Source organism: Saccopteryx leptura, chromosome 1 (genome assembly GCF_036850995.1).
Source record: "Saccopteryx leptura isolate mSacLep1 chromosome 1, mSacLep1_pri_phased_curated, whole genome shotgun sequence".
NCBI lineage: Eukaryota > Metazoa > Chordata > Mammalia > Chiroptera > Emballonuridae > Saccopteryx > Saccopteryx leptura.
Window position 1 is genome coordinate 199,324,809 of NC_089503.1, and position 16,473 is coordinate 199,341,281.

General features: G+C 41.7%; 1 protein-coding gene across 9 annotated transcripts in view; it reads left to right on the plus strand.

Moving 5' to 3' along the window:
* The window catches only part of BLTP1 (bridge-like lipid transfer protein family member 1), a 148,449-nt gene that overhangs the window by 36,133 nt on the left and 95,843 nt on the right, over window positions 1-16,473 (plus strand). For 8 of the 9 annotated variants that reach the window (XM_066384658.1, XM_066384701.1, XM_066384710.1 and 5 more), the window contains exons 16-23: window positions 1,245-1,400; window positions 1,659-1,756; window positions 3,076-3,254; window positions 3,404-3,510; window positions 5,233-5,441; window positions 11,588-11,815; window positions 12,605-12,742; window positions 14,876-15,055. In XM_066384658.1, the coding sequence (XP_066240755.1) occupies window positions 1,245-1,400; window positions 1,659-1,756; window positions 3,076-3,254; window positions 3,404-3,510; window positions 5,233-5,441; window positions 11,588-11,815; window positions 12,605-12,742; window positions 14,876-15,055 (1,295 nt within the window). The remainder of the gene's footprint in view (window positions 1-1,244; window positions 1,401-1,658; window positions 1,757-3,075; window positions 3,255-3,403; window positions 3,511-5,232; window positions 5,442-11,587; window positions 11,816-12,604; window positions 12,743-14,875; window positions 15,056-16,473) is intronic. The other variant, XM_066384668.1, reaches the window with a different exon arrangement.

Genomic DNA, 16,473 nt, shown 5'->3' on the forward strand with positions numbered 1-16,473 from the left:
GATTGAGCAGTGGGTATAAATGGTGGGAATACCAGAAGGACAAGGCAAGGACACCATTGTGATGGCCCAGGGCTGACATTCTCTGAAAAGACCTTTTATATGATGAGGTAGAAAAAAAATTAAGATAACCAAAGGATTAGCACACAAGGTATAGGAACATAGTTTTAAAAAGCTACAATGGGGCCCTGGCCAGCTGGCTCAGTGGTAGAGTGTCGGCTCGGCATGTGGAAGTCCCAGGTTCAATTTCCGGTCAGGGCACACAGGAGAAGTGCCCATCTTCCCTCTCTCCTTCCTCTCTGTCTCTCTCTTTCCCTCCTGCAGCCAAGGCTCCATTGGAGCAAAGTTGGCCCAGGCACTGAGGACAGCTCCATGGCCTCCGCCTCAAGTGCTAGAATGGCTCTGGTTGCAGCGGAGCAACACCCAGAGGGGCCGAGCACTGCCCCCTGGTGGGCATGCTGGGTGGACCCTAGTCAGGCGCATGCGGGAGTCTGTCTCTCTGTCTCTCTGTCTCTCTGTCTCCCTGCTTCTCAGTTTCGGGGGTGGGGGGGAGAGCTACAATGGAACCATACAAATCAGCAGTCGGCAAATATGATTGACTGTAAATTCTTAAAAGGCCACATCTGTGTTTTGTTCACTCACATCTAGAACAGAGTTTGACACACAATAGGCACTCTGGGTATTTGGGTATTTGTTTAATGAATAAAATAACATGAATAAATGGTCAACCCTATTGTAATTAAGAAAATTAAATGAGATGCCATCGTCTTATTGCCAGTAATTAAGCTGTACCCTCCTCCAACCCTCAAAAAAGATAGGGGAGAGAGAGAGGTAGAAAGAAATATACAGGAGAGGGTCCAATGAAATATATAGTCAAGCATAATTTCTGGTAGGAATATAGAGGATGGTGTAAAAATCTACACAGAAAAAAACTAGAAAGAAATGTATCCTCAGAGATGTGTGTTTTGGGCAAAATATCAGGTGCTGTTTTCTCTTTAATTTTCTAAGGTTTCTTTAAAAAATAATTTATGAAGTGCATACATTTTTTCTTATTTGGAACTGTGATTAGTCAGTGAACATCTGGCTGCTGTTAAATCATTTAACTATATCTTAATCACCTTTTAATATTTTAGTATAAAAGGTAAGTTATAAATGAAAAATTCCTTTTTGACTGGTGTTAGAATCTTTCCATTTTGTTTTCTGAATTTCAGTTAATTTTCATTTGTCTCCTATGCCGATGATTTTAGATTTAATTCAAGACTGGTCTAGTGATAGTGCTCCAGACATTTTTTCATTCGTTCCGTATACATGGAATTTTAAAATCATGTTTCATCAGTTTGAAATGATCTGGGCTGCTAATCAGCACAACTGGATCGACTGCTCCACAAAACAGCAGGAAAATGGTAAGAACTTGTTAAAAATCAGGGTAAGTGTTCTGTTCGTAAGACAAATACCAACAAATTGGCATTGATTTTATAGTTGTAATAGGTGCTGGAATTGCTCTTTTTTCCCTAATTTTGTAAGATTCTCAGAAGTATTATGGAGTTTGTGGTGGACTAATCGTATGGTCTATAATTTTGTTTACGTGTGTATTTAAGGCAATTTTATGTAAAACTCTGTTGAAGTAGAGAGTAAATTACCATTTTTTCCTTTTTCTGTAGTGTATCTGGCAGCCTGTGGGGAAACGCTGAATATCGACTTCTCCTTGCCATTCACGGACTTCGTTCCAGTCACATGTAGCACTAGGTTCTCCCTGAGGGTACGTGCCGTTGGATGCATTGTCTGTTCACGAGGCCTGTTAGTACGTTGGGTTTCCCCAAACCTGTCTTTACCCCCACCTCCAAATACAGCCCTCTGGCCGCCCTGAAGCAGGGTAGCTTTGCTCCACTGCCCACTAACTTCCATGCCACAGACTTGCCCTGGTTTCTTTGTTGCAGTTAACTGCAGTGTTCAGCTGTTCCCCTGCTCCTGGGAAGTTAAGCAATAAAGAAATAGCTCCCTGAGTTCCTTTCTACCCTCTGTGATTGATCTATGTCCTTCTAAGCACCCCCACTTGCTCTAATGTTTACTGTGTCTGTGGACTAGACTGTGTACTGCCCATTATGTCATTCCTCATTGAAACCATGAATTCGGGCAGTCGCTACAGATCCCTTCCTCCCTTTTCTCTGAAAGCCAGCTCTTATGCATTCAGACTTTTGTGGAACACCTACTTTTAGGGCATGGGCAATCAGTAGTAGTTGTTGTATTGATGAAGGTTACGGTGGTAAAAAAGAGCAACGACAATAAGAACAGCTCACAGCTGTTGATCGTTTTGTATATGCCGGACACTTTTCCATGCTTCTGTGTAGTCACTCATGGAATTCTCAGAGCAGCCCCCTAGAGGCAGGCATTGGTATTGTCCACCTTTATGGAGTAGGAAACGGAGGACCGAGTGGAGTCACTTGTCCTGTAGCTATCCAGTGGCCAGTGTAGCTATCGAGTGGCCAGGTGGAGTTTGAACCCAGGCGGCAGAGCTTAGGGCTCTGCTCTCTTGTGCACGCACTCTACTGCGCTGCCTGTCGGGAGCCAGGCATCAGGATGAAAAAGACGGGACAGCGGACAAGAGCAAAGCTGAACGAGGGTGCTTTCATACACACCAATTCAGAATTCCTAATCTGAGACTTATTAAAATCAAAAGAAACAATCATGTTTTAAAAATTAATAAAACTACAGAACATGTTCCCTCTGAGCTTGTATCAGTGAGACAGTTTTTTACTTTTATTTTTACTGAGTCACATGCAATATTCACTTATACCCACAGAGTGTCATCTTTTCACTGTTTTGTGGAAACAGTGCTATTTATTTCCCTGACCTTTTTCTTGACATTCTAATCAGAATTTAGTTTTAGTCAATGTTTTAAAATCTTATTCCAGTTATTTATGTGACTGCTCAATGTTAAATCTGCCTTTCAAAATTTATGGTTCCTTTCTTTTGAATTTATTCTCAAGATTATTATAGAGAGGTTTGGCTGTAAGTAGTAGCCTAACATGTTTTATGTACCTATTTTGATACTGTGGGTTATTATAAATTATTTTTTAGGGAGAAGATGTTGATCTTCATCTGTTTCTACCAGATTGCCACCCTAGTAAATATTCATTATTTATGCTAGTAAAGAATTGCCACCCAAATAAGATGACTCATGACTCTGGTCTTCCTGCTGAGTGTCAGAGCAGTCAGAAAACGGTTAAACCAAAATGGCGGAACCTTACTCAGGAGAAGTGAGTACACAACAGGAGTGATTTGAGTATTTTGTGTCTATATGTGGAGAAACTATTCTTCAGTGTCTTTCAAAGAAGAAGAATAAATTTGATTATTTGTACCTGTTGTTTGTGTACAATGACTAGAAACTTTATTTGTACTCTTACAGAGCTGGTTGGGTTGAGTGCTGGACTGTCCCAAGTGTTGTGCTTACGATCGATTATACATGGCACCCCATCTACCCACAGAGAGCAGACGAACAGCTGAAACAGTCATGTGAGTGCTTTTATACAATTTGTACTTTGAAACATCTGGTGCTATGATTGACAATCATCAAAATACAAGAAAGAAGAAAATGCATCTATTCTTTTGATGTACTTGTATACATTTAAAATCTTTTAAAGGCCCTGGCCGGTTGGCTCAGCGGTAGAGCGTCAGCCTGGCGTGCGGGGGACCCGGGTTTGATTCCCGGCCAGGGCACATAGGAGAAGCGCCCATTTGCTTCTCCACCCCCTCCTTCCTCTCTGTCTCTCTCTTCCCCTCCCGCAGCTGAGGCTCCATTGGAGCTAAGATGGCCCGGGCACTGGGGATGGCTCCTTGGCCTCTGCCCCAGGCGCTAGAGTGGCTCTGGTCACGGCAGAGCGACGCCCCAGAGGGGCAGAGCATCGCCCCCTGGTGGGCAGAGCATCGCCCCTGGTTTGCGTGCCGGATGGATCCTGGTTGGGCGCATGCGGGAGTCTGTCTGACTGTCTCTCCCCGTTTCCAGCTTCAGAAAAATAGAAAAAAAAAAAAAATCTTTTAAAGATTTTAGTATGATAATAGCTAACTTTTATTGAGCATTTACTTAATATCAAATACTAGGCCAAGCTGTTTTCTGGCTTACGTTATCTCATTTAATCCTTACGATATCTGTGAAATAGAGACTGTCATTCCTATTATTGTTGTATGAGTTGAGTTAATATGCTCAGAGGAAATAATTACATAGTTTTCTCCAGGTCTGCCAGTCTAGAAGCAGCAGAGCTGGAACATCAAACAAGATGTATGTCCATCTATATATTTACAGTACTTCATTCTGTGAAATGTTAGTTTCTTTAATGCATTTGATAACTATCAGTGTTACCCTGAAGTTTATATGCCTATAACTGGGGTCTAAAATTGATTTAGAGTCATGATATTTTCTTTGTATCTTTGTATTTTTCCAGTGATTTAAGTTTTAAACAATAGTTTCAAAACTGTTGTTATGTATGGAGCTTGATAAAACCACCCTGTATTTGAATAGTAGTTTATAGAAAACAGCTGTGCATTGATGCCCAAGTATAGTTAAAGCCTAATTGTGACCCAGATTTATATTGCAAATTTTTCAATGATTTGTGCAGTCTGATTTATGTATTTCTACACGTTTCTATGAAATTTATTCTGTTGTGTATTCTTAATTATTAGTCTTTCGGGTATATTTTCATTACATACAATAGGTATTATTTCAGAGTTAGTTGCTTTCTTTCTTTTTTTTATTATTTTTATTTTTTTATTGAGAGGCAGGGAGGCAGAGAGACAGACTCCTACATGTGCCCTGACTGAGATCTACCAGGTGATGCTCTGCTCATCTGGGAGCCATTGCTACATTGCTCAGCAACTGAGCTATTTTAGTACCAGAGGCGAGGCCATGGAGCCATCCTCAGTACCTGGGGACAACTTACTCGAACCATTGAAGGCATGGCTGCAAGAGGAGAAGAGAGAGATAAAGAAAGAGGGAGAGAGAGAGAAGGGGAGGGAAAGGGGTGAAGAAGCAGATGGGCGCTTCTCCTGTGTGCCCTGGCCGGGAATCAAACCCGGGACTTCCACACGCTGGGCCGACGCTCTACCACTGAGCCAACTGGCCAGGGCTGGTTAGTTGCTTTCGTATTTGCCAAATAGAATTTCTTTGTGATTAGTTCCTTGAAGAACTTCTAAGAGCCCTTTCCTTCTTTCAGTAGAGTCTTTGTTTCTATTCTATTCCAGTGTCAGAAATGGAAGAAACCATGCTGTCTGTGTTGAGGCCATCCCAGAAGACGACAGACAGAGTCGTTTCTTCCCCGACCACTTCTTCCCGCCCACCTGTCGATCCCTCAGAACTTCCCCCGGATAAGCTGCATGTAGAGATGGAACTTTCTCCTGATTCTCAGATTACCCTCTATGGGCCTCTGTTAAATGCCTTTTTGTGTATAAAGGTATGATCTGTGAAAGAGCTTGCATATTTTTAAACATACGGAAAGCAGTTAATATCTAATTGAAATTGAGACCATTTGCAATAGCCAGCTGGATCATATAAAGTGTGGAGAATATGTTATATTAAGTATTATATATGGAGTATATAGTACTAGACTCAATCACAAAATTGTTTATTAAAATTGTGTACTCAGTTCATCATGTTTTGAGCACTTAGCATGTTCTAGGAGTTGTGCTAGTCGCTAGAGACAGAGATGATTTAGCATGTGCTCTCAAGGAGAAAAGCCAGCGGGTTAAGCAGGACAGACGTGTGTGTATGTTAGCATATTGTGATCAATGCAGCAAATACAAGAGAACCTTTGGTTTGTGGGTAAGTGGTACCAGGAAAAGTCTACTTCAAGCAACTCCATTACAAGCAGACAACTTCATTTCAATGGTAAATAATAAGCAGAGATTTGTTTGAAGCTCCATCTTAAAAATTGAAGCAAATATATGAAAATAAATTCATTTCAGAGTATCACAAATTTAGGTTCTGGGGAAATAAGCACTTTTTGTTGGGCAAGGACTAAATCAAGTGTTGATTCATTTGGGTGTAATTTTTTTACTGAAGCAGTTTGATTACACAGTACAAGATGGATGTCTGTAGCATGATTGTGAAGAGAGGCTGTTTTAAGAACAATGTTTGAGGACTTCCAGATGTCTAGATGTCACTCTTATTCTTTTGTTATTCAATTCATAATTTTATAAAGTCCCCCACAAGTCATCAGTAATTCTTACTGAGTGACTCTTCCTTGTGGGTAACTGATCTAAGCCTTCCGGGTCCTCACTTACCTCAGGGAGCTCTCCCTGTGACTTGAGCTGTTAACCAATGAAACTTTCAGCAACTTCATGAAATTTTGCATTTTTCCAGGATTTTGCAAATGCACTTTGCTTTAGATTTTCACTGTACTGTTGGTTGTTGAGTGTATCTCGCAATCAGAGACTGACTGTCCCCGCCTCGGGGGTCGTGAGCAGCAGGGTTCTGTGTGCAAGTCTGGTTTTATCTGCTTCCTCACGCGCTTCCTACCGTGGGGTCAGGGCCGCAGCGGCCGGACGGTGAATGCTGAGCTGATGGAATCGGAGCGGTTAGTTCTGGGAAGGGCCCAGTGTGATCGGGCTGGTCAGGGAAGCACAGTCTAGCCGCAACTGGAGGAAGTGCTTGCTGAACAGGTTTTGAAGGAACCTAAAATCTCAGTATTTGAGTTATGGTATTCTATTTACTAAAACCTACTACATAAAGCATTAGACGATATAATTTTAGATAAAAGATGCAAGGAAAATGAGCTTAGTATTTGTGGAAACATATAGTTTCTGCTTGAGTTTAGAAGAGATTCCTAAAGGAGTAATTTGCAGATTCAAATGGAAGAAACACACATATACGCCTTTTTTTCTTTGATCTAAAATATTTTTCAAGTATTTCCTTCAGTATCTTATTTTCTACAGATTGCATGTGAATAACTATGTAATTTTCAAGTTACAGTTTCCCGGAAGAGGCTGAATTATAGTTCACCCTTGAACAACATGGGTTTGAATTGTGTGGGTCCACTTACACACGGATCTTTCTAAATAAATATACAGTTGGCTCTGCATATCCCTGGTTCTGGCATCTGTGGATTCAGTCAGCTACAGATCAAACTGTTTTTGATTTGCAGTTGGAAATTCGTGGTTGTGGAGGGCTCATGGCATGCATTGGTCTCTGTCCTTTTATACACATAAGGGACCGAGCATCTAGCGATTATGGTCCTTTTGGAGTTTGGGGGATGTTCTGGAGCCAGTCTTCTGTGGATACTGAAGAATGGCTATAGTTACATTTTTAGGGAATGAAAAATTCTACACAGGTTTTTAACTGTGTGGATTGGTACCCCTACCCCCCCTTGTGTTGTTCAAGGGCAGCTGTATATTTTAATATAAATGTACATATGATTCAGTTAGCAGGTTAGGGTTGTTATAATGGTATCAAATACTGCTAGAGAGATAGTATTCTGGATCAATTCTGCATTTTGCATTACAGTATGTACATCAGACCTCAATTTTTTAAAGATTTCATAGCAATATATATTCATTAAAAATATGAGAACTATAACAAGAATATAGAGAAAGAATTATTTGCCTTTATTTAAGACTTTGTTATAAATACTACTCCATCAGTGTAACCTTTGCCGATAGTCTATGTTTTGAGGCAGACTTTCCTGTGCATTAAAGATTTTATGTGTTTTAGTTTGTCAAAAATATGTTGCAATGCCTGACCTGCGGTGGCGCAGCAGGTAAAAGCGTCGACCTGGAACACTGAGGTCACTGGTTCGAGATCCTGGGCTTCCCTTGTCAAGGCACATATGGGAGTTGATGCTTTCTGCTCCTCCCTCCCTTCTCTCTCTGTCTCTCTCTCTCTCCTCTCTCTAAAATGAATAAATAAAATCTTTAAAAAAATATGTTGCACTAAAGATTGTATTAGTATTTGCATTCATCAATTAGTTCAGAACTTGTATGAAGTGTCTACTAAGACAAATTTTAAAATTTTAAGTTTTGAAATGTTTCAAATATCTAAATAAAGCATTATAGGCAAAAAAAAAATGTTCTAGCACAGTGGTTGGCAAACTCATTAGTCAACAGAGCCAAATATCAACAGTACAATGATTGAAATTTCTTTTGAGAGCCAAATGTTTTAAACTTAAACTATATAGGTAGGTACATTCCTTATTGAGGTAGCGCCCTCACGTGGTATTTTGTGGAAGAGCCATACTCAAGGGCCCAAAGAGCTGCTGTTTGTTTACTGCTGTTCTAGCACAGAGCTGTATGCTTTTTTGATTAGGAATATCTGGAACTCCTTAAGTTTCTTTGTTTTCTTTTTTCCTCCTTTTCATCCTCCTCCACCTTTACCTCACAGCAATGTTTGGAATTTATTTTTTTTTTAATTTAATTTTATTTTTGGGCAGAGTTAATTTAAAGATAGTTTAATTTGGCACGTTACACCATAAAATGGAAATGGAATTTTATGTGTATTTGTACATTAATCTTAAACCACCATAAAAGTTTGCCATAACACATTTTGCTTGCTTTTTACTTTGTTCAACCCTTTGGTAATTTTATTTTTTAGTGAATCTTTAAGAAATTGATTCTTACAGATGGAGTTTATATATAAAAAAACTTAAGTCTGACTGGTAGTGGCACTATGGATAGAGCATTGACCTGGGACTCTTAAGGTCCCAGGTTCAAAACCCCGAGGTTGCTGGCTTGAGTGCAGGCTCATCTGGCTTGAGTTCAGGCTCACTAGCTTGAACACAGGGTCATCAGCTTGAGCGTGGGATCATAGACATGACCCCATGGTACCTGGCTTGAGCCCAAAGGTTGCTGGCTTGAGAAAGGGGTCACTGGCTCGTTTTGAGCCCCCTGGTCAAGGCACATAGAGAAGCAATCACTGAACAACTAAAGTGACACAACTATGAGTTGATGCTTCTCATCTCTCTCCCTTTCTGTTTCTCTCTCTCTTGCTAAAAACAAACTAACAAATAAAAAATACTTAAATCAGGCATCCAACATTTAACATTAGGCTAGCTTTTTAAAGAAATTAGTACTGAATATTTTAAAATTTCATTTTATTGATATTTAGAAGGTACAAATGTGTTAACTCATAAAATACTAACATTTTATAACTTTAAAAATAGCCAATGACACATTTAATAAAAATTAGCAGATGTCCGCTACTATTTTGAGGATTCAGTGTTCCCCATAGAATTTCATATAAATTGTTTTTGTTTCAGATAATTAAGTGCAAATTAGTTTAGTAGCAAATTAAACATTAGACCCAAGAGGATTTTTTAAATTGTAATAATCTATAGGAATCTCATTTTTTTTTTAAATATTAAAAACTTTTGAGTGACTAGGAGACTACAAGGGGCTCTTTTTAAAATAAGAGATTTGTAAACTAAGATTAAAAAAAAATAGTTGAAATATGTATACCAGTGGTCCCCAACCCCCGGGCCGTGGACTGGTACTGGTCCCCAGAGAAAGAATAAATAACTTAATTATTTCTGTTTTATTTATATTTACATCTGAACGATGTTTTATTTTTTAAAAATGACCGAATTCCCTCTGTTACATCCGTCTAAGACTCACTCTTGATGCTTGTCTCATAAGTTTGACAATTATATTTAAAATACCACAATTTTTACGCCAGTCACATAATTTTATTTTGTGCGTTTATCCATCCCACCCTAAAGGCCGGTTCGTGAAAATATTTTCTGACCTTAAACCGGTCCGTAGCCCAAAAAAGGTTGGGAACCACTGATGTATACTGTATTTCAAATGACCCATGCTTAATTCTTGGTCTGTTGAAAGCTGATAAACGTGAGCAGCGTACCTTGTTATACTCAGATCAGGTGTGTGGCAGGAATGTGGGGCGGAGATGAGCAGGCCTCAAGGCCTTTTGCAGATAAAATCACCACAGCAGCTGTCCCATTTTGCTCCTGTCTCTGGACTCTGCACGCATCGCAGACCTCCCAAACCCAGGACCCAGTGGATTCTGAACACATGATCTAAAGGAGAACCACCACTCTAACTACCTCTAGGTTTTTATGTTGATTGAAATCAATTAGACTTATTTTTGGTTTTAGAGATTTAATACTGGGATATAGGATAAAAACCAATGTTTATTTACCTTATATATTTGCGCTTGTATGTGTTCGTGCTTCAGAGCTGTCTAATAAGTGCAAGGCAGAAACCGCGGGATGAACCAAAAACACAGGCTGGTGTGTTCCAAAAGGAAAGTTTATTTTAAAAATGCCTGAATCCAAGCATGCAGGCAGGCTGAGACCAGCAAAGTGTCAGCCCCAAGCTGAGCTGCAGGCGGGAGTGGTAGCTACAGGGGTTGTTGCAGGGTTTGCTGGCAGGGGTGCGTGTACCTAGGTCAGCTCAGATTAGCTATCGGGGGTTTCTGTGGCCTTGGTTACTGATCTAACAAGGGGAATTCTGCTGCAGAGACACAAGTTCTTTGATGTAGCACAGACTTGGTGTCCTTGATAAATTCTGAAGACACCAAGAGGTCAGTTTCCCAGGAACAGCTGGGGGCCTGAGTCTGTCACTAGGCTTTCACAAACAACTATTGTGATTTAAACTCCCCTGATGGTCAGGTCCCTCCTCAGTGCAAGCTTTCCCTGACATTCCTGCAAAGGTAAACTTTTTGCTATATTTCATAGTGAAGGCCAGGCAGCTTTTAGGAGAGAGAATAGAAAGCAAATTAACTACAGCCTTACAGTGGGAGATTAAAATGTTCTGTTTTTAGCCCAGGGAAGAAGTTGGGTGATGGGAATTTGAGTTTTACAGGAGCTGATTTAACCCGAACAATAAGGACAGTTACCAAAATATGAAGCAGGTCCCGAGTCGGACCCTTGTTGTTTAGGGGCAGGAAGCAGTGCAGAGGGAAAGCACCTGTTCTCTGTGACCAGTGGATTTGGGGATTTAGTAGTTCTGCCACTAATTAACTGAATGACCTGAGGCCCTCCAACATCCTGCCCAATAAAGAGATGTTAATTGACGTGATGTCCAGTGCCCTGGTCAGAAAATAAATGTCAATAACTAAAATGCAGAATTGTTTCTAATATTGAACACATATAGTTAACCGTGTTAACAGGATGATTTTAATTGTGAATATCACTGACAGATCAAATAGACAAAATTTAAATTCAGAATTAGTTTGACCAAGTGGTGGCACAGTGGATAGAGCGTCAGACTGGGACGTGGAGGACCCAGGTTTGAAATGCCGAGGTAGCCGGCTTGAGTAAGGGCTCATCTGGTTTGAGCACAGCTCACCAGCTTGAGCCCAAGGTCACTGGCTTGAGCAAGGGGTCACTCGATCTGCTATAACCCCACCCCCCCATCAAGGCACATATGAGAGAGCAACCAGTGAACAATTAAGGTGCCGCAACAAATTGTTGCTTCTCATCTCTTTCCCTTCCTGTTTATCTGTCCCTATCTGTCCCTCTCTCTGTCTCTCTCTGTCACACACATACAAAAAGTAGTAAGTTGAGAAGATACTTAGTTTACAAATTTTGGTCTTTAAAGTGAGAATTTATTGTTACAGACCTCTTGATAATAGTTTTCTTAATGTTTATAGGAAAACTACTTTGGGGAAGATGACATGTATATGGACTTTGAAGAGGTTGTTTCGAGTCCTGTTCTGTCACTGTCAACGTCGTCCAGCTCTGGGTGGACTGCTGTCGGAATGGAAAGTGACAGGAAGGAAAATGAAAGTTCAGCCAAGTCAATCCATCCGCTGTCCTTGCGTCCTTGGGACATTACTGTCCTTGTGAATTTGTACAGAGTTCACGGGCGTCTTCCTGTTGTAAGTATTTACATATCAACACGGTCTGGAGTACCCTGTGTGCTTCACCCAGCATAGGACCCTGTATGTGTTACACCATTATAAAAAAAAAAGAAATTCACATTTGGAAACTTCTGAATTTCTCCCTTTGTCTCCATAGAGCTCACTTGCTATTTTTTTTAGAATGTGGTGACCTGATCATTGATAATTGTACTATGTTTTCTCCTTTCACTTGAGTTTCTGCCTCGCTGCTCTGTGTGACTGCAGAGCACTTTGACTCAGAATTGAGGGGCTTTGTGGATAATCCGCCTGATGGGTGTTCTAGGGCTTTCCGTTTTCTTAGTCTTTATCTCCGACTCCAGGCCAGTTTGGGGCTTTAGGGTGCATCTGTTACAAAACCAAGATTCAGGCTTGACCCTGGAGGTTGAATTGTGTCCCCGGAGGTTTGGATCCAGGATTGAATCCTGAATCACTCTAAGGATGCATATGAGCCTGTCAGGAAACTTAGAACAGGACTGTATTTCCCACAGAACCAGGTCCCTGCCAGGCCCGGAGTCAGATGGCCCTGAGCCCTGTGCGGTATACTGCCTCCTTGTGAACCCAGGGTTGCTCAGCAGGGAAGTCACCTCTGGTGCTAGTGGACCTGATGTCCCTACTGGGGTACATATAACTCATGTTAGTCCATAAGCACTGTTTCTCTTTTTAAAAGTCAAAATTTCTTAATTATGTAAATATAATTATTATTTTCCTAAACTTACTTGGTCCCCCCCGTTCTCTGTACCCTGATGATGGTCTTTTATCTGACTTCAGCACGGAGCTGCCGATGGTCCTGAGTGCCCTGCAGTGTTCTTGGAAAGACTGTGCTTTGAAATGAAAAAGGGGTTTCGGGAGACCATGCTTCAGCTTGTCCTGTCGCCCCTGAATGTGTTTGTCAGTGACAACTACCAGGTAAGGTGAGAGTGAGTGTGGTAGAGATATAGAGGTTTCCTGTTACTTGTTAGGGAGTTAATACAACGTGTTAGCTGCAGTGCCCGGAGCACTGGGCCCTGTGAACCGGAGATGTTGCACTGAACCGCAGTGAGAAGTTTTGTGTGTGAGAGCTTTTCAAGAATCATTTTCATTTTCCTTTTCTTTCTGCCATTTCCTGTTTATGTAATTCCCAGTTATATTTTATATCTATTGTTTTTTGAAATGTTAAGAAATACTGTTGAACTTTCTCATTTATTTGTGGAAGGGAAAAATGTAGAAAATGTTGATGGATTCTGCTAAAAATCACAACCTAAGTATTGCTCATACCCAGTGCCACAAATCTTCAGAACAGGCGTATGTGCATGGCCAATGACTGATCCTTTTCACCCAACATCCCTACTTTGTTCATTCTTTCACAGTGTCCCTGGAGCTCTTTTGGAAGAGAACCAGTGATGTTTATCAAATGGTAGTCATTTACAACCTTGGGTAGATCATCACTTTATAATCATTATTTTTTAATGCCAAGTGGCTTTTTTTTTTTGCTACCACTACTTTAGGGCCCTTCCCTCCTTTTAGGCAGGTTGTGTGCTTTGGAAGTACGAATGGATTTGTACAAGGCCAAGTGAACATGTAAGTGGGAACGTGAATCTGATTCCCCAGATCATCAGGGGATGGTAACTTACTGTGGGTTCTGTGTAGTAGCTGATCATCTTATTTCAGTAGCATACCTCCTTTTTACTTTTTTTGCTATAAATTATTTTTTTTCTACATAGAATTTCATTTTCTTTTTTCACATATATATTTCACATAGCTGAGGTCACAGTAGCTGAAACCTAACACTGTCTGCTTGTTTTGCCACAGAATGTGCTTCCTTTATTATGAATCTTTCATTCAAAATAATAATAGACTCACAGGAAGTTGCAAAGTTAGTACAGAGAGTCCCCGTGTCATCTTCCCCCAGTTTCCTTCAGTTGACCTTTTACATAATTATAGTGCAGTGTCAAAGCCAGGAAGTCGACATGGGTGCAGCACGTGTGTGTCGCGGTATGTCTGCTCACCACATGTGGACTCCTGTGGCTGCCACAGCGGTCAGGCTGCAGGGCTGCTCTGTCACCACGAAGGCCTCACTCACATAGCACTCCTGTTGTAGCTGACCAGAGAAACCTTAACAGTGACTCTGTCCTTCTCTCTCTAATTAGCGGGTCATGAGCCTGGGTTGGTCTTTTCTCCGGGAGGAGAGCGTGTAGAGAGGAAGCCCACGTCCTTGTTTTCAGTCTGTTGAGGAAATTAATGAAGGTGAAAAGGCAGTGTCCCTGTGGCTGAGTGCTAGGGTCTCAGCTGAGTGCCTGCTTGCTTATGAGGACCTGATGGCCCTTCAGCATTTGCCTCAATCACTGTTCTCTTAAAAAGCTTGCCCAGATAGAAAAACATGCCATCGAGCTCCCGGTGAGAGCTCACATTGAGCGTAATGACTGCGTTATTGACAGGTCTCTACAGGGACGGGGTGCCAGGCGTGGTTTACCTGGGGCTAGAGAGGAGCAGGTGGAGTGGAGCGCTCGGGGCGCAGGGTGATGGGCGGCGTGGCTGCCGGCCGCTGCCCTGTGCTGTGCCCCTGACGACTGGGCCTGTCTGCTCCTTCGTTTGCTCTTCCTGAACTCACCTGCGTTTGTGGTGCGGGCTCATCCGTTCCTCAGCCCTCTTCTTCCTTTGTCTCCTTACTCCTCATGTCCTCTGTGGTGGCAGGCTTCCCATTTTTATGGTCTTCATGGTCTTTATTGTTCCCTGTTCTTTTCTTCTTTTTAATATTTTAATCTCATGATTTCTGTCTTCGCACAAGAGCTTGGCGTTCCTGCCCGTCAGAGCAGGAGTTCCTCCACTCAGAGATCTGCACCCCTTTGCCCTCTTGCTTTGTAGTTGGGCTCTCGTGGGTAGTGTCACTGCATATGCTTAGCTCAGACTGCTCTCTGAGTGACTGTGTGTTAGGAGCTTGTGGAGCCTGAAGCCCTATTTTCCAGATACGATAGCATGTTTTTACTGTCTGTCCCTCAGCAGAAACAACAGGAAATGATATGTGATTTTCATGTACTTCTTGCTGTCTGTTCTTGTTTTCAGCAGCGACCCCCTGTGGATGAAGTGCTCAGGGAAGGTCACATCAGCTTGTCAGGTCTGCAGCTGAGAGCACATGCCATGTTCTCAGCAGAAGGCCTCCCTCTGGGGAGTGACTCCCTGGAGTACGCCTGGCTGATTGATGTGCAGGCTGGCAGCCTCACAGCTAAGGTCACAGCACCACAGGTACGTCCAGTCCTCGTGCGCTGTCTCCTGCCTGCCCCCCCCCCCCCCCGCCTGCCCAGCAGCGTGTGTTTGCCCTGGGCATGTCCACTGCCTTCTGCTGATGGCTCTCTGTTCCTGGCCTCACAGCTCTCCCAGCAATGGGTGAGTCAGGTCTCACTTCTCTGAGCCCTGTCACCTGTCAAGTGTCATTTCATGGGTCTTTAAAGCATAATGCTTTAAAGAATTTCAGACTTTCTTTGGGAAAAACAGTCTGAGATGCATTACACACACAAACGTATAAATATTAAACCTATGTTAGTTGGTTCTCCACTGTGGGAACAATCTTCTTTTCCCAGAGCAGAGAATAATTTTCTACAACTTTGCTTTTTTGTGTATTTCTTAAGTAGGATTTGAAAGTAGCATTTATGAGATTAAGGGTTAGGTAGCATGGTGCTTTACTTGTCACGTCCCAAAGCAAGGTGACACCACTGCACCTGCCGTTAGTGATTGGCACTGGTTTAAAAAAATGAACATGGGTTTCCTTGTGAGCGAGCCTGGTTTGGAGTGCAGATTGTGAGCCTTTGGGTCAGTTCCCCTCCCTCCACCATCCGCCCCTCTGTGTGCTTGGAAGACTCGGAGGCCTTAGGGATTATCTAGTTCTAGAATGGAGCACTCAAATTCAGCTGAGTAGCCATTTTACCAAACATTTCACCTGCTGAGCCACATCTTTATGATAATATACATGCTTATCTCAGCATTTCAAAAGACTGGAACATGGCAGAAATGACCATATTCAATTTTAATTAAAAGTTACAGAGTGGATATGAAACATCTCGTTGAGAGGCAGGTAGTAGCATCAAAGTTAATAAAGACTGTAAGTACCTTCTATATTTGAAAAAAATTATTGGCAAACAGTGAAAGGTAAAATTGTAGAAATAGTAGGAAAATGAATGAACTGCAGAGGAATAGTTTATATAAAAATGGATGAAAATAAATATATAATGGAATGTATTAAAGTGGATGAGAAGAAGTATTCAGTGCTCTCCCTATTATCCACCATTTTCTGTCTCTACATTTACAAGTAAAAACTGAAGCACATAATAAAAACAGCTTGTTTTCTTACAAGCCATGCTAACCCTTCAGGACACAGGCCTTTAACCTGAGGATTGCTAGAGGCTCATGTGTTTATAAATTGCACTTAGAAGAGGAAACATTTTCTTCTGCAGCAGAATCTTGACCTCAGTGTTTCCTGGGAGGTTCATGATTCAACAAGTGCTTTTAATATTTATGCCATTCTTTGTATGTTTTTTTTTGTTTGTTTGTTTTTTTTTTTTTTTCTGAAGCTGGAAACGGGGAGAGACAGTCAGACAGACTCCCGCATGCGCCCGACCGGGATCCACCCGGCACGCCCACCATGGGGCGACGCTCTGCCCACCAGG